A 25,799-nucleotide genomic window follows, 5' to 3' on the forward strand; every position below is an offset into this window, starting at 1 on the left:
AGAAGTGTACAGTTTATTGTGATCCACATAGTCAAAGGCTTTGGCATAGTCAATAAAGCAGAAATAGATGTTTTTCTGGAACTCTCTTGCTTTTTCCATGATCCAGCAGATGTTGGCAATTTGATCTCTGGTTCCTCTGCCTTTTCTAAAACCAGCTTGAACATCAGGAAGTTTACAGTTCACATATTGCTGAAGCCTGGCTTGGAGAATTTTAAGCATTACTTTACTAGCGTGTGCTGCTGCTGCTGCAAAGTCACTTCAGTTGTGTCCAACTCTGTGCGACCCCATAGACGGCAGCCCACCAGGCTTCCCCATCCCTGGGATTCTCCAGGCAATAACACTGGAGTGGGTTGCCATTTCCTTCTCCAATGCATGAAAGTGAAAAGTGAATGTGAAGTTGCTCAGTCGTGTCCGACCCTCAACGACCCCATGGACTGCAGCCTTCCAGGCTCCTCCACCCATGGGATTTTCCAGGCAAGAGTACTGGAGTGGGTTGCCAGAGATGAGTGCAATTGTGCGGTAGTTTGAGCATTCTTTGGCATTGCCTTTCTTTAGGATTGGAATGAAAACTGACCTTTTCCAGTCCTGTGGCCACTGCTGAGTTTTCCAAATTTGCTGGCATATTGAGTGCAGCACTTTAACAGCATCATCTTTCAGGATTTGAAATAGCTCAACTGGAATTCTGTCACCTCCACTGGCTTTGTTTGTAGTGATGCTTCCTAAGGCCCACTTGGCTTCACATTCCAGGATGTCTGGCTCTAGGTCAGTGATCACACCACTGTGATTATCTGGGTCGTGAAGATCTTTTTTGTACAGTTCTTCTGTGTATTCTTGCCATCTCACTGTACTAATTCCACTGATTGCAAAGGCTCCGGTGCCAAACTGTAAGGTAGTGAGGCCCTTGCATGCACAGTGTAACTTTGTGCATGTAACTTTTCATGAGGCCCTATATGCACAGTGCTTATGGCTTAATGATTTTAATGGCTCCCAAAATAATTCAGATCTGAAAAAAACTGGCTTCTAAATAAAGTTTCCTTAAAATTTCATCAATAACAGAATCATATGTCCAGAAAATCCTGAGTTCAAAGTTGTTGCAAGTTATAGGAAAAACTTATAAGCTATAAGTTTTTTATAAGTTTTAAGCTATACCAGTGTGTCAACCATTGCACATTAATTTTATTGTGAAATATAATAAGTATTTTTATAGTTTGCGTCATCACATTTAAAATGTTGTTATAATTATATATGTATATATATGTGCTAAGTCACTTTAGTCGTATCTGAATCTTTGTGACCCTATTGACTCTAGCCCTCCAGGCTCCTCTGTCTATGGGATTCTCCAGGCAAGAATATTGGAGTGGGTTGCCATGTCTTCCTTGAGGGCATCTTCCCCACCCAGGAATCTCTTATGTCTCCTGCACTGGCAGGCAGGTTTGGTGCTAGTGGTAAAGAAACCTCCTGCCAATGCAGGAGATGTACGAGATGCTGGTCGATCCCTGGGTCAGGAAGGTGCCCTGGAGGAGGGCATGGCAACCCACTCTAATATTCTTGCCTGTAGTATCCCATGGACAGAGGAGCCTGGAGGGCTACAGTCCATAGTGTCATGAAGAGTCAGACATGACTGAAGTGACTAAGCATACACACACACATATGTTAAAGGGGAACCCATTACAAATTGAGAACATTAGTAAAAGAAGACTAGAAGAGAACTTGGTAAAAGAATTGTTTGATTTGTTAGATTAAATACATTTTTTAAAAAGGTACTGCATCTCAAGTAAGTTTATAGATTTAAAGCAGTAACAATTAAAAACCCAATAAGAATACTTTTTAAACTTGACAGAGTATAAAATATAAATTTAAAAGCAGACAATCATGTCAGCTAACAGTGTTAATACAATGATATTTCTCCTGCAATATATGTGCAAAAATATCAAAGTGGGTCATTGTTTTTAAAAATAGGAAAATTAAAATAAGAGATTCAGAAGAAAACCCAAGCCAAGCATGATGGCATATAATGAAAGGAATGAGTTACTGTCAAATGTAAGGTCATAGAAAAAGTAGATATCAAGTTAAAAACAAATATAAAGCCACATTTGAAATTTTTTTAAAGAAATTCTAGATGAAATGAATTTTTTAAAAAGACCATAGTCAATTTGATGGTAAAAAAAAAAGTACACAACATATGCCCATACAATATTAAAAAAGAAAGAAAAGCTTCAGATTGGGAAATATTTTAGGGTAAATATAGCTATTAAAATAGTAATACTCAATATTTATTCAAGTGATACAAGCCTACACAGAAAAATGCCAAAGAAAAATATTAAAAATTATAAACAAAACAAAGGTACTACCAAACATACTCCCAAACCAAGTAAAACAAAATGTTAAAATTTAAAAAATAAACGTAAAGGTTAATAAGGTGGTGGAGAACCCAGATATAGTCATATATTATGATAGCTTAGAGTTCTGCTATTTTATAAGAATTCTACTTTTGAAAATAAAAATATAAAAATATTAATTTTATGAGCCAAAAAATAGGTAAAAGCATTCAATTACTGGTAAACTGTTAAGAGATAAAAGTATATTAATAAAATCAAAACCTATGTTTCTTAATTTCCTTTCTTCTATACCCTTGACTAACATACACACAAACACACCCTTTTAAATACGTAAAAGTGTTTTTTAATTTATTTTTAATTGAAGGATAATTGTTTTACAGGATTGCACTGGTTTCTGCCAAACATCAACAAGTGAAGAAATGAAATCCTATAGAAAATCATTTAATTCAAATACTAGGTAAATGTGACAATGTTTCAGGAACAGTGTTGGCATTAAATCATAGACACTGAGCAATACATAGTGTGCCTTTATGGATCTCACAGGCCGGTAAACATTGAAAAGAATTCTGTAAGGTTAGTATAAATTGTCTTAAAGTTTCATAAATAGTTCATATAAGATAAAGAGATTCTTTAAGTGCAATAAATCAATATTGGAATTTGGGTGGCTGTGATTAACTTATGACATAGATGTAAAAACATGTAATGATTTCTTGAAGACAATTACTTCATATTTGTTGCAAAACAGAAAACAATATTTTTGAGATATACTGAATTCTTTCTTATCCTAGATTATTTTTCCACTTATATTTTATGTAGTTACATAAACACACCTTGCCATTACACTATTTTTCATATTAAGTGCTTTTTCATCTTCATGTAGAGATGAATTCATTGTGGCTTCAAATTTCCTAATTCTGTTTGGCTTGTTTTACTTATTTCTGAAGCTCCTCTAAGGGCTTGTGAATCATAATGCACAAGAAAAATTTGAGGGTGACACAATAAAATTAAAAGTGACTTAATGAGTAGTGAAATGATTTCAAAATTATAATCAATGCTTTAGTGTTCTATTCTCATTTTGGTATTGTAGTGCATAATTGTCAGTGGCACACATTATTCTACAATATTCCATTGTGCTAAGAAAAAAAAATCTCTATGCTTTTAAAGAGCTCTCACATGCTTTCTTTTAAATCATTTTATTATTATTTAAATATGAATTATGATTTAATTTCAAAATAGCGTTCTTTAAAATGAAATATTTCAAACTCATAAATACTAAAACCTCTTATATAACTCAATTTTTCTAGAGCTAGCATCATGACCAAAATAAAATCACATAAAATTATAATTATGTAGAGTATGTGTTGACTTATGCATACATGTACAGCTAGTTATATAAGCATTTTACTGACCCTGAACTGAAAAAATTTCAAAGTATAAATAAAATACTAATTGGATTTTCAGTGGATAATAAAAAAGATTTATTTATAAACCTAGGCAACCATCTTTATGTTTTATTGTATCTTAAGAAAGTAAACCATTACCTGTGCAAGAATGGGGAAGCCAAGGTTCCTACATCCATTACAAGGAGTTAATGCTTCCCAGAGTCCTGAGGGCCCACAAGTGTTTTCATCATCATCATCTTCTTCCACTTCTCCTGGTGACAAATTTATTGTAGATGAAGTTCTCTGAAATTAAATTTATATCATAGCAATATATTATATCAATGTCAGTCAGATATCTTAACATCAATTAAATTACATAAATTTCTCATGGTGTATGTTAGCAAGAAGAAATTAGCTTAATTCTGGACATAGTTATGTGACTGTGCTATGGAAATCAGCCAAAAAATATATATAATTTAATTCTAAGTTGAGTGTGAAAGAAAACAAAGTGAAAAAACTGGGTGACAAAGATTGGTAAATTGCAAAGTTCATGTTGAAGAACAGGACATGAAAATGACTCAAAAGAACATAAAAACAGCAACAAATATTTTGATTTCTAATGAAATCAGAGGAACAAAATTAAAATATTGAAATAGGAATCGATAAAATTCTATTTTTTTTCACAGTGTCATCAAAAAGTAGACTCGTTTTGGGAAAAAAAAAGAAATTCATAAAATTTCATATTATATGCATAAGAGGGGTATGTGCTAAGTCGCTTCAGGCATGTTCAACTCTTTGCAACCCCTGGACTGTAGCCCGCCAGGCTCCTTTGTCCATGGGATTCTCCAGACAAGAATACTGGAGTTGGGAGCTATGCCCTCCTCCAAAGGATTTTCCACACCCAGGGATTGAACCCCTGTCTCTTATGTCTCCTGGGAAGCCCTTGTAAGATACTTTTAAAGTTAATAATAGGACTTCCTTGCTAAGCAAACATATTTAGTTTTGCTACTTTTCAAATCTCACTTAAATGACAGCAAAACTTCTGCAAAAATGATCTAAACCATAAGGACAAGGACAACAGGAGGGAAGTTAACAGATGAGCAATATCTAGAAAACATTTAGACAATGATAAACAGATGACTTATCAATTTCATATAGAAAACTTGATTCGGAAAGCAAACTGTCTGCAAAGAGGAAGAATAAAAAGCAGATCTATTCATGATTCAACTCCTCTAAAGGACTTATGAATGAGAGAGATTGACTACCTGTGAAGTAATAATACAAGAAATTTTGTAGGTGCTGGTGGAACTAAAACAGAATAGAAACTCTATATTAGAAATTAGACCCCAGACTCATCACCCAGCCAAGAAAATAAACCTTCACCACCTGACAAGAAATTGGAGATTTACCTTCTGGTGAGGTTGAAGCAAAAGGATTATGAATTCTAAGAAACCAGGCACAATGAACTGAGGGATGCCTCTTTAAAAACAATGAAATTAAGTGAATATCTATGTAGTAAATAAAGATGCTCCACCTGCCCCTGTGCCTTCTTCCCACATTTGTCTTAGAGAACATGGCAGCTAAGCTCATATCTCCCAGGTAGCAGATGAGAGTATACTCCTCTGGACCGCTCAAGAAAAACAATCTGTAAGTACTTAGGAAAATGGCAGAGGGGTCCATGCCTTAATGCCTACTGTGAAACCCCTCCCCAACAAACTCCATCCACATAAACAGTTCCTAATTTTTCAGTTAAATATAAACAAGAGTATGATAACCATATATTGGAAGGAAGCTTTTAACAGGCCAAACTAAATATACAGATAAAAATTATAAACAGTATCCTCAGAGAGAGAGAATACATAAAATCCAACAGAAGAGTTGGAAAATAAGTCTGAGCAAATTTCCCAGAGGACAGAACAAAAGAAGTTAAAAGTTAAGAAAATTAAGGGATCAAACTAAGAGTTCCAAGTAGAGGTAAAAAGAAATTGTCAAAGCAACAATGCAAGAAATTTTGCCAGAACGAAAGAAAAATTCCAGATTAAAAGAGCCTGCTGAATATTCAGCAGGTAGTATTTTTTTAAATAGCAAAGACAATAAGTTTGTCTAGAAATATTCAGAGTGTAGTGTTCAGTATAACATTGATATATTATGATTACTGAAGTTAGTAAAGATAGTTTTCATACTGAATTGTAAATAGCACCCATCTCCCCCTGAAAGTTGTTGCTTTAAAAAACAGCATATAAGACTTCACAATACAACTGGTTTTTGCATTCACATCTTACATTTCCCTTTATCAATTTTCAATAACTGAGAAATTAAGAACTTCAATAGTCCTTCAATGAGTTACTGTCTGTAAGATATAATATAGTGCTACAGTGCTTTTATAATTATAATACAATAATACAGTGCTACAATCTACTGAGTCCTCTATTATTCATTATTTTAATTCACACAAGACTTTCAGGAAAATACTAAACTAAGCCACAAGAAGTCAAGTAAAACCCAAGGTCACGGAGATGACAGAAAAAGGATCCTAATCCAGACTGCCTAACTCTAGGGCATCCAATCCATATGTTTGATCAATGCTATCTATAAAAATGACTAGAATGATCAAATGGGCATCTCCTTCACCAACTCATGATCAATTATTGGTTTCACAATTAAGGTTGATACATATGGCAGTATAAATCATATGCTTGGCTAACAATTATCAACATTTTATAATCAGTTTTTTTCTTCTGTCTCTTTCTCCTCCCCAAAGAAAAACTGCTTATGTCTGTTCCCAGCTCATAATTCTTCAAGTACTTCCCATTGTAGAGCAAATAATATCCATATTCCTTAATATGGCTTCAAGGTTTTATGGTCACACTATTTTTCAGCCCCTTTCTTACTCCCTTTTACTCACCCGAGGCTATAACCAAATGGAATTATTTATCCTTTCCTAATCTGTTCTGTGCTTTTGTTCATGCCCTCCACCTTACTTCTCCATACAACTATTGTACTGCTTAAGAGTTTAGACTCTAAAATTAGTCCTGAATTCAAGTTCTCTAACTCTCTTCCTTTTTAGCCTACTAATTAGTGTGATTTTCAGAGTATAGGACCACTGGCAGCCTCACTTACCTTATGCAGTGGGAAAATACAGTAGTATACACCTCCCTTAGAAACTTTTCCTGAAAAATAAGGTAATGAATATATGGTGCCTGACACACAGTCAGGTTTGAATAAGTATTAACCACTGTTTTTAGCTATTATTCTCCTATAATACTATTGATTCCTCAAAATACAATTCAGATTTCACCTCTTACATAAAATTTTCCAGATTTACCACAAACAGGAAGGATGTTGCTCTCTTCTGAAAGTCTTCAGTTCTTTCTGTCAGTTTGTGTATTCTGTTATTTCACATAGACTTTGAAATGACAAATGGTACAGTGGCAAAGAGCAGAAGTTTTAAAGTCAAACAGATATATATTTAATATATGCAAATAGATATATATTCCTGGCTCTGCCACTTGCAAGCTGTGTTACTGAGCAAATCACATAATCTGACTAATCCTCAGTTTCCTTATCTGCAAAGTAAGCATAATAATCATTCCTACTTGAAGGGGCTATATGAGGATAAAATTAGTTGCTTGACAGTGACAGGTAGATGAAAAATAATCAGTGCTGCTGCAGTGCTGTCACTCAGTCATATCTAACTCTCTGAGACCCTATGGACTGCAGCCTGCCAGTCTTCTCTGTCCATGAGATTTTCCCAGCAAGAATACTGTAGGGGGGTGCCATTTCCTCCTCCAGGGGCTCCTCTAGACCTAGGGATCAAAGGCACGTCTTCCGTGTCTCCTGCATTGCAGGCAGACTCTTTACCACTGAGCTACCTACTGTGGAAGCCCATAAAAAATCATCAATAAATGTTATTTTTATCATAATCTTTAGCCTGAAAGAGTTATATACACACAAACACAGACACATACAAATTATTATCTTAGTTAATTGTAAGTTATCTGAAAGCAAATATGCCTTATTCACATTTGCATCTCTTACCATGTGTTTTTGTATAATGTAATTTAATAATTATTTATTAAATAAATCATTAAAGGAATGAGTTTTAAACTAACATTTGTTTGACTACCTAGAAAATTTTACTAATAATAAGAGGTATATATAATTGCATCACAAGTCTCATCATTGTTATTTTAGTTTTGTTTTATATTAACATTTGCCAATAGCATTAGCAAAAATAGCAAAATTTATTTTATAAATTTTGTGGTTTAGTACTGCCCCCTAAAGACAGTTTAGAAGTTAGCTGTGTACAATTCAATGTTACTCAATTTGCAAGGTCATCCTACAATTGAGGGAAGATTGTAATACAAGTCCTCTGACTCTAGATCCTATAATCTTTCTGCTGCTGCTGCTGCTAATTCGCTTCAGTCGTGTCCGACTGTGCGACCCCATATACGGCAGGCCATCAGGCCCCCCAGTCCCTGGGATTCTCCAGGCAAGAACACTGGAGTGGGTTGCCATTTCCTTCTCCAATGCATGAAAATGAAAAATGAAAGTGAAGTCGCTCAGTCGTGTCCGACTCTTCACGACCCCATGGACTGCAGCCACCAGGCTCCTCCGCCCATGGGATTTTCCAGGCAAGAGTACTAGAGTGGGGTGCCATCGCCTTCTCTAATCTTTCTAAGAACTACTTATTAGAAGGAAGTTTCTAATTTCTAGAGCTCTTTAAAGAGACAAAAGATATTCAAAATATTCAGAATATCTACAAAGGAATTTCTGTGTTATGTTATACTTTATCATTGATGGCCTTTAAATGTTAAGTCCAAAATTCAGTAAGTCTACAATGTTATGTGGCAACCTGGATGAGAGGTGAGCTTGGGGGAGAACAGATACACGTATATGTATGGCTGAGTCCCTGTGCTGTTCACCTGAAACTATTCCAACATTATTAATCAGCTATACTCCAATACAAAATAAAAAGGTTAAAGGCTAAAAAAATTTTTGTAAGTCTAAGCAATTAAAGTGTATACTGTTCAGGAAAAGGATCAAGGATCAGATATGATTTCCACACAGACTCTTTAATCCTCATTAGTCAATCCTTGAGTGCATGTCTTCAGAAACATGCTGGCAGTAGGAGAAGAGAAAATCCAAGGATGTCCAGTGTTACTCCCACCAGGCTCCTCTGTCCATGGAATTCTCCAAGCAAGAACACTGGAGTGGGTGGCAGTTCCCTTCTCCAGGGGATCTTCCTGACCCAGGGATCAAACCCAGGTATTGAACTGCAGCACTGCAGGCAGATTCTTTATCGTCTGAGCCACCAAGAAAGTTCCAAGGACATCTACATCCTGTCCAAAAGTCCCTGGAAGAAAAGCAGAAACTGATGCTGCTCGACAGAGCCCGGATTTAAGAGAACAACCTGTGAGTGGGGAAATGGGATGATGGAATGAGACAAAGCTACTTCTCATCCTATCAGAAATGCAAACACAAAATTAAAAAGTAGGAAAACAGTCTAAAAGAATTGTCAATGCAAAGGGACCTGGCAAATGGGCAGACTCCAGAGAAGAAGCAACCATCAGAAACGGAGGGCAAAACAAAGAGAGATCATTAGGGACAGGAGTCAGCAATCTGGTCTGCAAATCAGCAAAGTCTTTTTGTGTTTGTTTTTCAAAACTGAAAATGATTCATTAACTTTTAGTGAAACTTAAAGTAACACATGCTTATTGTAAAACAAATCATTCAAAATAAAAAGTTATAAAGGAGAAAGTGAAGCTTTTCTGATATAAATTATTATTACAAACATTCAGTGCATGTCCATCCAGATTTGAACTCATGTCCAGTGCTTTTTTCAGAATTGATAAATATGCAATTGTATGCCAAAGAGTACTCTTATTGGGTGGCTCAGACGGTTAAGAATCTGCCTGCAATTCAGGGGAGCTGGGTTCAACCCCTGGGTAAGGAAGATTCCCTGGAAAAGGGAATGGCAATCCACTCCAGTATTCTTGCCTAGAGAATCCCATAGACAGAGGAGCCTGACGAGCTACAGTCCCTGGGGTCACAAAGAGTTGGGCACAACTGAGTGACCAAGGGAACATTTCATGCAAAGATGGGCTCGATAAAGGACAGAAATGGTATAGACCTAACAGAGGCAGAAGATATCAAGAAGAGGTGGCAAGAATACACAGAAGAACTGTACAAAAAACATCTTCATGACCCAGATAATCACGATGGTGTGATCACTGACCTAGAGCCAGACATCCTGGAATGTGAAGTCAAGTGGGCCTTAGAAAGCATCACTACGAACAAAGCTAGTGGAGGTGATGGAATTCCAGTTGAGCTATTTCAAATCCTGAAAGATGATGCTGTGAACGTGCTGCAGTCAATATGCCAGCAAATTTGGGAAACTCAGCAGTGGCCACAGGACTGGTAAAGGTCAGTTTTCATTCCAATCCCAAAGAAAGGCAATGCCAAAGAATGCTCAAACTACCACACGATTGCACTCATCTCACATGCTAGTAAAGTAATGCTCAAAATTATTCAAGCCAGGCTTCAGCAATACGTGAATGGTGAACTTCCTGAAGTCCAAGCTAGTTTTAGAAAAGGCAGAGGAACCAGAGATCAAATTGCCAACATCTGCTGGATCATGGAAAAAGCAAAAGAGTTCCAGAAAAGCATCTATTTCTGCTTTATTAACTATGTCAAAGCCTTTGACTGTGTGGATCACAATAAACTGTGGGAAATTCTGAAAGAGATGGGAATACCAGACCACTTGACCTGCCTCTTGAGAAATCTGTATGCAGGACAGGAAGCAACAGTTAGAACTGGACATGGAACAACAGACTGGTTCCAAATCGGAAAAGGAGTACGTCAGGGCTGTATATTGTCATCCTGCTTATTTAACTTCTATGCAGAGTACATCATGAGAAACGCTGGACTGGAAGAAACACAGGCTGGAATCAAGATTGCCGGGAGAAATATCAATAACCTCAGATATGCAGATGACACCACCCTTATGGCAGAAAGTGAAGAGGAACTCAAAAGCCTCTTGATGAAAGTGAAAGAGGAGAGTGAAAAAGTTGGCTTAAAGCTCAACATTCAGAAAACGAAGATCATGGCATCCGGTCCCATCACTTCATGGCAAATAGATGGGGAAACAGTGGAAACAGTGGCTGACTTTATATTTCTGGGCTCCAAAATCACTGCAGATGGTGACTGCAGCCATGAAATTAAAAGACGCTTACTCTTTGGAAGGAAAATTATGACCAACCTAGATAGCATATTCAAAAGCAGAGACATTACTTTGTCAACAAAGGTCCGTCTAGTCAAGGCTATGGTTTTTCCTGTGGTCATGTATGGATGTGAGAGTTGGACTGTGAAGAAGGCTGAGCGCCGAAGAATTGATGCTTTTGAACCATGGTGTTGGAGAAGACTCTTGAGAGTCCCTTGGACTGCAAGGAGATCCAACCAATCCATTCTGAAGGAGATCAGCCCTGGGATTTCTTTGAAAGGAATGATGCTAAAGCTGAAACTCCAGTACTTTGGCCACCTCATGCGAAGAGTTGACTCATTGGAAAAGACGCTGATGCTGGGAGGGATTGGGGGCAGGAGGAGAAGGGGACGACAGAGGATGAGATGGCTGGATGGCATCACTGACTCGATGGACGTGAATCTGAGTGAACTCTGGGAGTTGGTGATGGACAGGGAGGCCTGGCGTGCTGTGATTCATGGGGTCACAAAGAGTTGGACATGACTGAGCGACTGAACTGAACTGAACTGAACTGAGCGACTAATGCAACAACAATATATATTTCCAAAGTCTCTAAAGTATTCTCCACACGACAAGAGAAAAAAAATTTCTTATATGAGAAATTGAAAATGTTACCCTCTTCCTTTAAAACTTTTAATAGTTTTTCATTGTTCTTTGGATAAAATTCAAAATTCTTAACATGATTTCCGAGGCTGTGTATGATTTGCCATTACCTGCAATACCTAGTTTTGTCCAATTTTCGCCATTCTTCCTTCCATTTGCTCATAACATTTAAACACACTATGCTCTTTCTTCGGACAAGGCAATGGCACCCCACTCCAGTACTCTTGCCTGGAAAATCCCATGGATGGAGGAGCCTGGTGGGCTGAAATCCATGGGGTCGCTAAGAGTCAGACACGACTGAGCGACTTCACTTTCATTTTTCACTCTCATGCATTGGAGAAGGAAATGGCAACCCACTCCAGTGTTCTTGCCTTGAGAATCCCAGGGACAGGGAAGCCTGGTGGGCTGCGGTCTGTGGGGTCGAAGAGAGTCGGACACGACTGAAGTGACTTAGCAGCAGCAGCAGCAGCAACAGCAGCATGCTCTTTCTTTTGAATATACCAAACTTTCTCTTATATAGAAGTTTATCTAAGTACATACAGTTTTCTCTTACAGAGGCTATTAGTCGTCTCCACTGTAACAAAACACCTAGCCCTCTTTTTCTACAGTAATAGAACCCTAATTTTCACTTGGGCACATATCTTCTTTGGGGCTTCCCAAATGGCACCAGTGGTAATGAACCCAACTGTCAATGCAGGGGACAGAAGAGATGTGGGTTGGATCCCTGGGTCAGGAAGATCCCCTGGAGGAGGGCATGGGAACCCACTCCAGTATTCTTGCCTGGAGAATCCCATGGACAGAGGAGCCTGGCAGGCTACATACAGTCCATAGGCTCACAGTCAGACAGGACTGAAGTGACTTAGCACACAAACATGTCTGCTTTGAATACAAACCATTTTTCCAATCTCTGTCACAGCTAAATGTGGCCATGTTATTAAGGTATAAACCTGGGGTATAAGAAATGTTCTTAAAGAGGCATGTCCTTCCTTCTTCCCTTTCCTCTTTCTGCTGATTGGAGTGCTAATGAAATGATTAGAGCTAGAACAGTCATCCTGGACCATGAAGAATCCTTCGAACTAGAGGATATACATAGTAGAACAACAAATAGAATAATTCTGGGTTCTGTGTACTGATGAGGACAGTCCATCCTTGGACAGTCCAGCCCTAAGTTATGTAAGTCGGGTGAAATAAACTTCTCCATTTTAAGCCACTGCTATTTGCATTTTCTGTTACTTGCTATTGTACTAAAACCTAATAAATAAATTCATGGAGCAATCTCTTCTCTTCTCTTCATCATGATTAATCTTTGTGCTCTAGGTGTGAACTTAACTCACTCCCTCTGATAGTCCTTTTTGGTACCCCAAAATTAGTTTCCTTTCTTACATAATTTCACATCACCCTGATATTTTTATAGTAATTATCACAAATAAAATTTTAAAAGCTAATTAGATGACTTTGGTTCACTGACTCCTTTCCTGGGACTTCCCTGGTAGTCCAGTGGCTAAGACTCTGTACTCCCAATGCAGGGGGCCCAGGTTTGATCCCTGGTCAAGGAAGTAGATTCCACATGCTACAATTAAGAGTTTTCATGCTGCAACTAAAGATCCCACATGCCACATGGAAGACTGAAGATCCCGCATGCTCTGACTAAGATTGGGCACAGCTAAATAAATAAGGAAATGGTTAAGAAATAACTCCTTTCCCTACTGGATTACAAACTGCATGGCTGCAGAGGTGTCTGTTGGTTTAGATACCACAAAACCAGAGCATGCTGCTGCTGCTGCTGCTAAGTCGCTTCAGTCGTGTCCGACTGTGCGACCCCATATACGGCAGGCCATCAGGCCCCCCAGTCCCTGGGATTCTCCAGGCAAGAACACTGGAGTGGGTTGCCATTTCCTTCTCCAATGCATGAAACTGAAAAATGAAAGTGAAGTTGCTTAGTCGTGTCCAACTCTAGCAACCCCATGGACTGCAGCCTACCAGGCTTCTCCATCCATGGGATTTTCCAGGCAAAAGTACTGGAGTGGGGTGCCATTGCCTTCTCCAAACCAGTGCATATGCGTTGATTAAATAAATAATGAGTGAGTGAATGAATGTCAGCTTGCCCTAAAAATTTTAATAATGTGAATATTCTCACTGATACTAGAAGGCACCAATTTAACTGTAACCTTGAATTTAGTGTCCTTTATCTTCTGACTCCTCTATATCCACTTGCCCTCAACTGTATTCATTCCATGTTCAAACTACCATAGAACTCAACCAACATCTGCTTGATTTCATTAAAGAATGCCTTTATACCAACCATTAGCAAGCAATTTAGAGTTTAACAAAAACTCTGTAGTTGAGGAGACTAAACTTTAAATTGCACAACTTAATCATTCCTCCTCCCCAACAAATATTTGTCTCCCTGTGATGATGGTTGGGTAGAAGGATGGTTTCATCTTCTTTGGTGTATGTTTCTTCCCATAGAATTTTTTTATCTGCTCTTCAAATTACTGTACCTTTTATAATGCAGAGAAATGCAATTCTAGTAAGATTTAAGGCAGGAGGAGAAGGGGACAACAGAGGATGAGACGGTTGGATGGCATCACCAACTCAATGGACATGGGTTTGGGTAGACTCCAGCAGTTGGTGATGGGACAGGGAGGCCTGGCATGCTGCAGTTCATGGGGTTGCAAAGAGTCAGACATGACTGAGCGACTGAACTGAACTGAAACCTCTGCTTAAAATTTTCTGAGAGTAACTCCAGTGCTATCTTATACTATCTTTTCACTACAGTCATTTGCCCCAAGTTAGTGAAATTCACAACAGATGCAACATTAGGGTCTTCTGAAAATTGAAATCTCTCTCAGATTTATAGTTACCTATATATCCTAAACTGATTTATACCAGCAAGGAAAAGGAAGAAGAAATTCTTTAGGCCAATGAGTACACTGAGTCCACCTCGTAGCATCCACACATCAAAATAATATTACTGTACACAGTGATATTTTAAACCTGGGGATTCTCCAGTATTCACATTTATTAAAGGACAGAATTGCTATTAAAGGAAGTATTTTAGTTGCAAGTAATATCGAAAACTAGATTAAGGAGAACTGTTCTCCTTTTAACAGTACATGAGACATTCATTGTAATTGCTCTAAAACGCTGCGTTCCAACACACTGTGTCCCCACCTGCTACCTCTTTACATAGCTGACATTCTTTGCATGGCCATCTAGGAAACTTCAAAGAATTCATTTGGTTTGCTATTCTACTTTAGTACTCAGTTCACTTCAGTTCAGTCGCTCAGTCATGTCCAACTCTTCGAGACCCCATGGACTGTAGCACGCCAGGCTTCCCTGTCCATCACCAATTCCCAGAGCTTACTCAAACTCATGTCCATCAAGTCAGTGATGCCATCCAACCATCTCATTCTCTGTCGTCCCCTTCTCCTCCTGCCTTCAGTCTTTCCCATCATCAGGGTCTTTTCCAATGAGTCAGTTCTTTGCATCAGATGGCCAAAGGATTGGAGTTTCAGCTTCAGTGTCAGTCCTCCAATGAATATTCAAAACTGATTTCCTTTAGGATGAACAGGTTGGATCTCCTTGCAGTCCAAGGGACTCTCAAGAGTCTTCTCCAACACCACAGTTCAAAAGCTTCAATTCTTTGGCATTCAGCCTTCTTTATAGTCCAACTCTCACATCCATACATGACTACTGGAAAAACCATAGCTTTGACTAGATGGATTTTTGTTGGCCAAGTAATGTCTCTGCTTTTTAATATGCTGTCTAGGTTGGTCATAGCTTTTCTTCCAAGGAGCAAGTGTCTTTTAATTTCATGGCTGCAGTCACCATCTGCAGTGATCTTGGAGCCCAAAAAAATAAAGTCTCTCACTGTTTCCACCGTTTCCCCATCTATTTGCCATGAAGTGATGGGACTGGATGCCATGATCTTAGTTTTCTGAATGTTGAGTTTTAAGTCAAGTTTTTCACTTTCATCAAGAGACTCTTTAGTTCTTCATTTTCTGCCATAAGAGTACTAGCATCAATTTATATGTTCCTACTCTCTCTTAAAACTTTTGTTCATTTATCTGACTCTAGCCTAATAATATTGTTTAGTATTATGAAATGAGAGACAAAGAAGTCTACATTGATATCAGGTTTATGCCCAAGAGGTCAAAGCTAATTTCAAAAAGATAAAGGTTACTTTTAGAAAGTTGACTCAAGCTTATTTTTTCTGTAGGATTTAGTATAAGAGGCAAAATATTCAACTTTTGGAAAATACACTATTCTTCATGACAGATCATTTTACATAAACATATACTAGTTTTCCAGAGAAAGCAATGGCACCCCACTCCAGTACTCTTGCCTGGAAAATCCCATAGATGGAGGAGCCTGGTGGGCCGAAGTCCACGGGGTCGCTAAGAGTCAGGCACGACTGAGCAACTTCACTTTCACTTTTCACTTCCATGCATTGGAGAAGGAAATGGCAACCCACTCCAGTGTTCTTGCCTGGAGAATCCCAGGGACTGGGGAGCCTGATGGCCTGCCCGTCTATGGGGTCGCACAGAGACGACTGAAGCGACTTAGCAGCAGCAGCAATATCAGCATACTAGTTTTCAAATAGTTTCTTACTGAGGTATTGTTTACATACATAATATGCACCCATTTTTAATATTCAGGTTGATAACTTTTGATAAAAGCATACACTTGTGTAACCATCACCACAAATGGTTACCCTGTGCTCACCCCTGGTCAGTACCCACTGACTCCTGGGCCCAGAAATCTTTTTTCTCTCACTCTATTAGACAGGTCCTTTGTAGAACTTCACAAAAATGAAATCACAAAGTATACACTTTAGGTCTGGCTTCTTTTGCTCAGCATAATATGTTTGAGATACACCTTTATTTTTCACATATCAGTAGTGTATTCCTTTCTAATGCAAAGTAGTATTTTACTGTATGGATACATCAAAACTTTTTTATATACTCTTCCTTTAATAGACATTTAGGTTGTTTCCAGTTTGGAGCCATTATGAATAAAGTTCCCATGAACATTCACATATAATTCTGTATGTGAACATAAACTTCTGTTTCTCTTAGGTAAACACCTAAAATAGCAGGTTACATGGTAAGTGTATTTTAAACTTTTTAGGAAATTATCAAAATGTTTTCCAAAGTGTTTGTACACTTTACATTCATATTAGAGTTCTAGTATCTTCCCATTCGTGGAAACACTTAATTTAGCCATTCCAGCAGACGTGTAGTGGTGCCACATAGCACTTTTAATTTCCACTTCTGTGACTGCCAACGTGTTAAGTATCTTCTCCTGTGCTAGGCCAGACACATGTGATTTGGTGTGAAATACCCTTTCAAATCATTTGTCTATTTTTAATTGGGTTAATTTGACTTCTTACTGTTGAATTATAAGCTTTTTTTTTTTTTAATGAAGACTGTTCTTTTTAGAGTCATTTAAGGTTCACAGCAAAATTGAGAGGAAGGTACAGAGATTTCCCATCTTCCCAAGCCCCTAGACATGCAAAGCTCTCTTTATAAACATCCCCCACCACAGAGGTCCATTTGTTACACTTGATATTAATGAACCTACACTGATACACTATAACGATCCAAAGTCCATAGTTGATATTACAGTTTACTCCTGTACATTGTAAGGGTTTATAAAAAATTTATAATGACATGTGGACTTCCCTGGTAGCTCAGCTGGTAAAGAATCTGCCTGCAATGCAGGAGACCCTGGTTCAATTCCTGGGTTGGGAAGATCTGCTGGAGAAGTGATAGGCTATCCACTCCAGTATTCTTGGGCTTCCCTGGTGGCTCAGCTGGTAAAGAATCTGCCTGCAATGCAGGAGACTTGGGTTTGATCCCTGGGTTGGGAAGATCCCCTGGAGAAGGGAACAGCTACCCACTCCAGTATCTGGCCTGAAGAATTCCATGGATTGTAGAGTCCATAGTGTCACAAAGAGTTGGACACCATGGAGTGACTTTCACTTTCACTTTCATACTGACATGTATATATTATTATGATAACATACAGAATATTTTCACTGTCTTAAAGATCCTGTGTTCCACCTATTCACCCTCTGAACCCAACCACTGTTCTTTTTTACTGTCTCTATGGGTTTGCCCTTTCAAGAATGTCATAAAGAATCATATAGAACATAGCCTTTTCAAAATGGCTTCTTTTTATTGTAACATACATTTAAGTTTCCTCCACTCCTTTTCCTGGCTTTTCATAGCTCATTTCAAAGCTCTGAATAATAGCTTTTTAAAAAATCTCTGATTAATATTCCATTGTCTGGATGTACCACACTTGATCCATTTACCAACTGAGAGACATTTTGGTTTCTTCCAAGTTTTGGCGATTATGAATAAAGCTGCTATAAACATCCTTGTGCAGATTTTTGTATAGACAAAAGTTTTCAACTACTTTAGATAAATATCAAGAAGCAAGATTGCTCTGGATCATCTGACAAGGGTAGGTTTAGTTCTGTAGTAACTGTCTTCTAAGTGCCAGTACCATTTTGTATCCCCATCAGCAATAAGTAAGTTTCCCTTGCTTCACATTTGAGCTCATCTTGTGTCAGCATTTGGTACTGCCAGGTTTCTGTATTTTGACCATTCTAGCAGTTGTGCAATACTACCTCACTCTGGCTTTAATGTGCATTTCCCCGATAACATATGATATGGGACATCTTTTCATATGCTTATTTGCCATCTGTATATCTTCTTAGATGAAGTGTCTGTAAAGGCCTTGGCCCATTTTTAAGTCAGTTGTTAGTTTTCAAACTGCTAAATTATAAGAGTTCTTTGTATATTATGGATAACAGTCCTTTAGCAGATATATGTTTAACAAATATTTTCTCCCAATCTTAGGCTTATCTCTTCTTTCTCTTGACTCTGTCTTTCACAGAGGAGAAATTTTATTAATGAAGTCTACTTACCAATTATTTCTTTCATGATTCATGTCCTTAGTATTGAATCTAAAAAGTCATCACCATACCTGAGGTTATGTAGATTTTCTCCTATGCTGCAATATAGGAGCTTTATAATTCTGCTTTTAAATTTAGGTCTACAATCTACTTTGAGTTAATTTTTGTGAAGACTGTAAGATCTGTGTTTAGATTCATTTCCCTGCATTTGTATGTCCAGAATTGTAAGAGTTTTTCTTTAAAAATATTCTATATTCTGGGCATACATTCTTTGTACTATTTAAGTAATATATTTTAAAAATTCGCCTACACCAAGTCACAAAGATAGTCTCCTATATTCTGTTTTCATATTGTTTGCTTTTACATTTTGGTCTTTGAACCACATTGAGTTAATTTTCATAGCAGTATGAGGCAAAGGTTGAGGTTCATTATTGCTTATATAATAGAAGTTGTTTCAGCCGCACTAGTAACAGATTATTCTTTCCCCACTGAAGTGCCCTGTAACTTAAAAAAAAAAAATCAATTGACCATATATGTTCAGTTCAGTTCAGTCACTCAGTCATGTCCGACTCTGCAACCCCATGGAATGCAGCACACCAGGCTCCCTGTCCATCACCAACTCCCAGAGCTTACTCAAACTCATGTCCAAGTCAGTGATGCCATCCAACCATCTCATCCTCTGTCATCCCCTTCTCCTCCTGCCTTCAATCTTTCCCAGCATCAGGGTCTTTCCCAATGAGTCAGTTCGTCGCATCAGGTGGCCAAAGGATTGGAGTTTCAACTTCAGCATCAGTCCTTCCAATGAATATTCAAAACTGATTTCCTTTAGGATGAACTGGTTGGATCTCCTTGCAGTCCAAGGGGCTCTCAAGAGTCTTCTCCAACACCACAGTTCAAAAGCATCAATTCTTCTGCACTCAGCTTTCTTTGTAGTCCAACTCTCATGTCCATACATGACTACTGGAAAAAGCATAGCTTTGACTAGATGGACTCTTGTTGGCAAAGTAATGTCTCTGGCTTTTTAATAAGCTGTCTAGGTTTGTTTTAGCTTTTCTTCCAAGGAGTAAGCATCCTTTAATTTCATGGCTGCAGTCACCATAGGCAGTGATTTTGGAGCCCCCCAAAATAGTCTCTCACTGTTTCTATTATTTCCCCATCTATTTGCCAAGAAGTGAAGGGACCAGATTCCATGATCTTAGTTTTCTGAATGTTGAGCTTTAAGCCAACTTTTTCACTCTGCTCTCTCATTTTCATCAAGAGGCTCTTTGGTTCTTCTTCACTTTCTGCCATAAGGGTGGTGTAATCTGAATCTCTGTCTGAGGTTATTGATATTTTTCCTGGCAATCTCGATTCCAGCTTGGGCTTCATCCAGCCTGACATTTCACATGATGTACTCTGCATATAAGTTAAATAAGCAAGGTGACAATATACAGCCTTGATGTACTCCTTTCCTGATTTGGAACTGGTCTGTTGTTCCATGTCCAGTTCTAACTGCTGCTTCTTGTCCTACATACAGATTTATCAGCAGGTAGGTCAGGTGGTCTGGTATTCCCATTTCTTTAAGAATTTTCCACAGTTTGTTGTGATCTACACAGTCAAAGGCTTTGGCGTAGTCCATAAAGCAGAAGTAGATGTTTTTCTGGAACTCTCTTGCTTTTTGATGATCCAACTGATGTTGGCAATTTGATCTCTGGTTTCTCTGTCTTTTCTAAAACCAGCTTGAACACCTTGAAGTTTATGGTTCACAGACTATTGAAGCCTGGCTTGGAGAATTTTGAGCATTACTTTGCTATGTGTGAGATGAGTAAAATTGTGTGGCAGTTTGAACATTCTTTGGCATTGCCTTTCTTTGGGGTTGGAATGAAAACTGACCTTTTCCAGTCCTGAGGCCACAGCTGAGTTTCCAAATTTGCTGGCATTTGAGTGCAGCACTTTCACAGCATCATCTTTCAGGATTTGAAATAGCTCAACTGGAATTCCATCACCTCCATTAGCTTTGTTCATAGTGATGCTTCCTAAGGCCCACTTGATTTCACATTCCAGGATGTCTGTTGCTAGGTGAGTGGTCACACTATCGTTATTATCTGAGTCATGAAGATCTTTTTTGTATAGTTCTTCTGTGTATTCTTGCCACCTCTTCTTAATATCTTCTGCTTCTGTTAGATTCATTCCATTTCTGTCCTTCATTGAGCCCATCTTTGCATGAAATATTCCCATGGTATCTCTAATTTTCTTGAAGAGATCTCTAGTCTTTCCCATTCTATTTTTTCCCTCTATTTCTTTGCACTGATTGCTGAGGAAGGCTGTCTTATCTCTCCTTGCTATTCTTTGGAACTCTGCATTGAAATGGGTATACCTTTCCTTCTCTCCTTTGCTTTTCACTTCTCTTCTTTTCTCAACTATTTTTAAGGCCTCCTCAGACAGCCATTTTGCCTTTTTGCATTTCTTTTTCTTGGGGATGGTCTTGAACACTGGCTCCTGTACAATGTCACGAAACTCTATCCACAGTTCTTCAGGCACTCTGTCTATCAGATCTAATCCCTTGAATCTAGTTCTCACTTCCACTGTATAATTGTAAGGGATTTGATTTAGATCATACCTGAATGGTCTTGTGGTTTTCCCTGCTTTCTTCAATTTAAGTCTGAATTTGGCAATAAGGAGTTCATGATCAACCACAGTCAGCTCTTGGTCTTGTTTTTGCCGACTGTATAGAGTTTCTCCATCTTTGGCTGCAAAGAATATAATCAATCTGATTTCAGTATTGACCATCTGGTGATGTCCATGTGTAGAGTGTTCTCTTGTGTTGTTGGAAGAGGGTGTGACAAGTGCGTTCTCTTGGCAAAACTGTTAGCCTTTTCCCTGCTTCATTTTGTACTCCAAGGCCAAATTTGCGTGTTACTACAGTTGTTTCTTGACTTCCTACTTTTGCATTCTAGTCCCATATTGTAATGAAAAGGACATCTTTTTTTTGGTGTTAGTTCTAGAAGGTCTTGTAGGTCTTCATAGAACTGTTCAACTTCAGCTTTAAGGATTACTGGTCAGGCATAGACTTGGATTACCGTGTTATTGAATGGTTTGCCTTGGAAACAAACAGAGATCTTTCTGTCATTTGAGATTTCATCGAGGTACTGCATTTCAGACTCTTGTTGACTATGATGGCTACTCCATTTCTTATAAGGGATTCTTGTCTAAAGTAGTAGATATAATAGTCCTCTGAGTGAAATTCACCCATTCCAGTCCTTTTTAGTTCATTGATTCCTAAAATGTTGATATTCACTCTTGCCGTCTCCTGTTTGACCACTTCCAATTTACCTTGATTCATGGACCTAACATTCCAGGTTCCTATGCAATATTGTTCTTTACAGCATTGGACTTTACTTCTATCACCAGTCAAATCCACAACTGGGTGTTGTTTTTGCTTTGGCTCTGTCTCTTCATTCTTTCTGGAATTATTTCTCCACTGATCTCCAGTAGCATATTGGGCACTTACCAACCTGGGGAGTTCATCTTTCAGTGTCCTATCTTTTTGCTTTTTCATACAGTTCATGGGATTCTCAAGGCAAGCATACTGAAGTGGTTTGCCATTCCCTCTCCAATGGACCACATTTTGTCAGAACTCTCCACCATGACCCATCCATCTTGGGTGGCCCTATACAGCATGGCTCATAGTTTCACTGAGTTAGACAAGGCTGTGGTCCATGTGATCAGTTTGATTAGTTGTCTGTGATTGTGGTTTTCATTCATTTGATTAGTTGTCTGTGCTTGTGGTTGGCCCTCTGGTGGGTAAGGATAAGAAGCTTATGGAAGCTTGCTGATGGGAGAGACTGAGGGGGAAATTGGGTTTTGTTCTGATGGGTGGGGCCATGCTCAGTAAATCTTTAATCCAATTTTCTGTGGTGGGCAGGACTGTGTTCCCTCCTTGTTTTTTTAACTGAGGCCAAACTATGGTCCAGGTAATGAAGATAATGGCAACCTTCTTCAAAAAGTCCCATGCATGCACTGCTGCACTGAGTACCCCTGACCTGCAGCAGGCCACTACTGACCCATGCCTCTGCCAGAGACCCCTGGATACTCACAGACAAGTCTGGGTCAATCTTTTTGGGGGTCATGGCTCCTTTCTCCTGGGTCCTGGTGAGCACAAGGTTTTGTTTGTGCCATCCAAGAGTCTGTTTCCACAGCCCCGTGTAAGTTCTGGCAGCTCTGTGGTGGGGTTAATGGCCACCTCCTCCAAGAGGGCTTATGCCATACCCAGGTCTGCTGCACCCAGAGCCCCTGTCCCTGCTGCAGGCCACTGCTGATCCGTACCTCCACAGGAGACACTCAAACACTTTCTGGCTCAGTCTCTGTGGGGTCTTTGGGTCCTGGTGCACACAAGGTTTGTTTGAGCCCTCTGAGTGTCTCTGGTGGGTATGGAGTTTGATTCTAAATGTGATTTCATCCCTCCTACCATCTTGCTGGAGCTTCCCCTTTGCTCTTGGACGTGGAATACCTTTTTTTGGTGGGATCAAACATTCTTCTGTCCATGGTTGTTCAGCAGCAAGTTGTAATGTTGGAGTTCTCTCAGGAGAAGATGAGTGCACATCTTTCTACTCTGCCATCTTCCTTCGCCACACTCATAAAGCTGTTGTCTGCAGGAGCCTGCAATCCTTCATTCCTCAGTAACCTTACATTCTCGGCTGTGCTCCCCTGTGTGACTAGAGCTGGGTACCAGGCTCCTGGGATGGCAGGGAGAAGTAGTCGGTGGGGAGAAGGACTTGAGGTCCAAGAGGGATGGGCCACCGGGGCAGCTGGAGGGCCGAGCAAGGATGGGGTGGGCCCGACCATATATGTGATGGTGTATTAATATTTCCACCCTCTCTCTATTCTGTTCCATTGATCTTTCACTCTCTCCTCATTCCACTGCCTTGTTGATTTGACTACTGTAGCTTTATAGTAAGTCTGGAATCAGAGAATCCTTCCAATTTGTTGTTTTTCAAAAAATTTTTGGCTATTCTAGGCCCTGACTTTGCATACACATTTTAGAACACATCAGTGTCTGAAAAAACAGCCTACTTGGATTTTGTTTGGAATTTCATTGAGTTTATAGTAGAATTTTGGAGGAACAGATATCATAATAATATTTATTCTTCCAATTTATGAACATGTTATATCTCTCCCTACATTAGGTCTTTTTTATTTTTCATCTACAATGCTTTTACAGTCCTCATTCAGTACACCAGTTTTCACATATCTTGTTAAATTTGTAGGGATAAACATGCATTTCAAGTTTTTGGAAAATATTTTCAATGGTATCATTAGATTAATTTTAATTTTCAATTGTTCTTCATGTAAAAGCAAACAATTAATGATCTTGCACCCAGTTAAACATATATTTTAGTGCCTTTTTGTGAATTTATTAGAATTTTCTCTGTTAAAGATCATATCATCCATGAATAAAACAGAGTTTTACTTCTTTCTTTGAAATTTGTATGCTTTTATTTCTCACCCTTATTGTGCTGCACTGCCCAATACGTCCAGTACAGAAATGAATAAAAATGGCAAGAGTAAACATCTTTGTCTTGTTTCTAATCTTAAGTCAAAAACATTCAGTCCTTCAGCATTATGAAGTATCATAACTGTGGCATTTTTGTAGACAGACCTTTTATAGGTTGAGGAATTTCCTTCTATTCTCAGTTTACTGAAACTTTGTATCATGGGTAGATGCTTTTACTACAACTATTTACATGGTCATACATTTTTCTCCTTTATTCTATTAATGTGGTGAATTATATTGACTTTAGGATGTTAAAAAGAAAAACATTGCCTTTCCAACATATACCCAATTTGATCACGATGTATAATATTTTTAATAAAATGCTGTGCTTGGTTTGTTACTATTTGATCAAAAAATTTTTGACACCATACTCATGAGTAGTATTGATGTATAATTTTTCTTTTGTGTAATGACTTTGGTATCACAGTAATCTTGACTAAATATAACAACTTGGGAACAACCCTCATTCTTTGTTTTCCAAAAGGGTTCTTACTAGTGAACCATCTGGGCCTAAACTTCTCTGTGGGAGAAATGTTAATTAATATAAAACTTAATTATATGTGTGTGTGCTAAGTCATTTCAGTCGTGTCCAACTCTGTGCGACCTCATGGTCTATAGCTTACCAGGCTCCTCTGTCGAGGCATGAATACTGGAGTGGGTTGCCATTTCCTTCTCCAGGGGATCTTCCCAAACCAGGGATCGAACCTGGGTCTCTTACGTTGCCTGCACTGGCAGGCGGGTTCCTTACCACTAGCGCCACCTTTAATTTAATTTATTAAAATCACATCCCCTACATCAAACAAATGCATTAAAATTTTAAAGTATTGGGTTGAACAAGAAGTTTGTTGGAGTTTTCCTGTAAGATCTTATGGAATAAGCTGAACAAATGTTTTGGTCAACTGAATACCTATTGACCAACAACTACTACCTACAAGACTAAGCATGAGGGTGAAGAAAAACAAAGATAAATATGTCATAAACTCTAAACTGAAACTGTAAAAAAGATATGTAGATAAGTAATCAAACAATAAAACTAAGCCAAAATTATGAGCATTAAAGAGACACAGAAAAAAGGTATTAGGAGGTATAGAAAAGGAGCAATTATTTCCAATTGTGGAGAGAGGAGGAGAGAACTCAGAGAAGTTCTTGCATTTCAGCAACAGCAGCTAATGAGATAAAGATTTTGTTGAGAGGGTAAGAGGGGGATAATAATGAGGCAGAAGAATTACATGATCACGGCAGTGTGAATGCACTGATCATGTTTAGCAACTCAGATATGAGGAAAAGCATAGCGAGGAGATGAGACAGAAATAATAAATTAGTGCTCAATTATGGGAAATGGGTAATTTAAAACAGGTTCAACACTTACCAAGGCGCAAATATTTTTCTATTAATTCTATATGATCATAAACAAGGAAAGGGTTCAGAGACTATTTCTCTTCTCTGAATTCCCATAGTGCAGGCGATCTTGACAACTCTATTGTTTTGAACTATTTGCTAGATGTTACATTAAGAATATCTTACCTTTATGATTGTAGAGACAATATTTTATATTTTGATGTAACCAGACTAGCACTGTTCTGGGCACATTATATGCATATACTTTTGACTTGACAACTCTGGTCCTTTCCCTTTCTCTATTGCCTCTTTTAACAATAATAAAATAGAAATCCTCTCATTGCATTTCTCAATTCTCATTGCAGTGAGTATGTAAATATCCATGTCTTCATGTATGTGTGGTGGTGGGGGTGGT

General features: G+C 38.5%; 1 protein-coding gene across 2 annotated transcripts in view; it reads right to left on the reverse strand.

Annotated features, from left to right (window-relative positions):
- ANKS1B (ankyrin repeat and sterile alpha motif domain containing 1B) overlaps positions 1-25,799 on the reverse strand; it is a 1,164,394-nt gene that overhangs the window by 879,108 nt on the left and 259,487 nt on the right. For both annotated transcript variants that reach the window (XM_010831582.1, XM_010831580.1), the window contains exon 9: positions 3,881-4,024. In XM_010831582.1, coding sequence (XP_010829884.1) covers positions 3,881-4,024 — 144 coding nt within the window. The remainder of the gene's footprint in view (positions 1-3,880; positions 4,025-25,799) is intronic.

Source organism: Bison bison, unplaced genomic scaffold (genome assembly GCF_000754665.1).
Source record: "Bison bison bison isolate TAMUID 2011002044 unplaced genomic scaffold, Bison_UMD1.0 scf7180017864529, whole genome shotgun sequence".
Classification (NCBI taxonomy): Eukaryota; Metazoa; Chordata; class Mammalia; order Artiodactyla; family Bovidae; genus Bison; species Bison bison.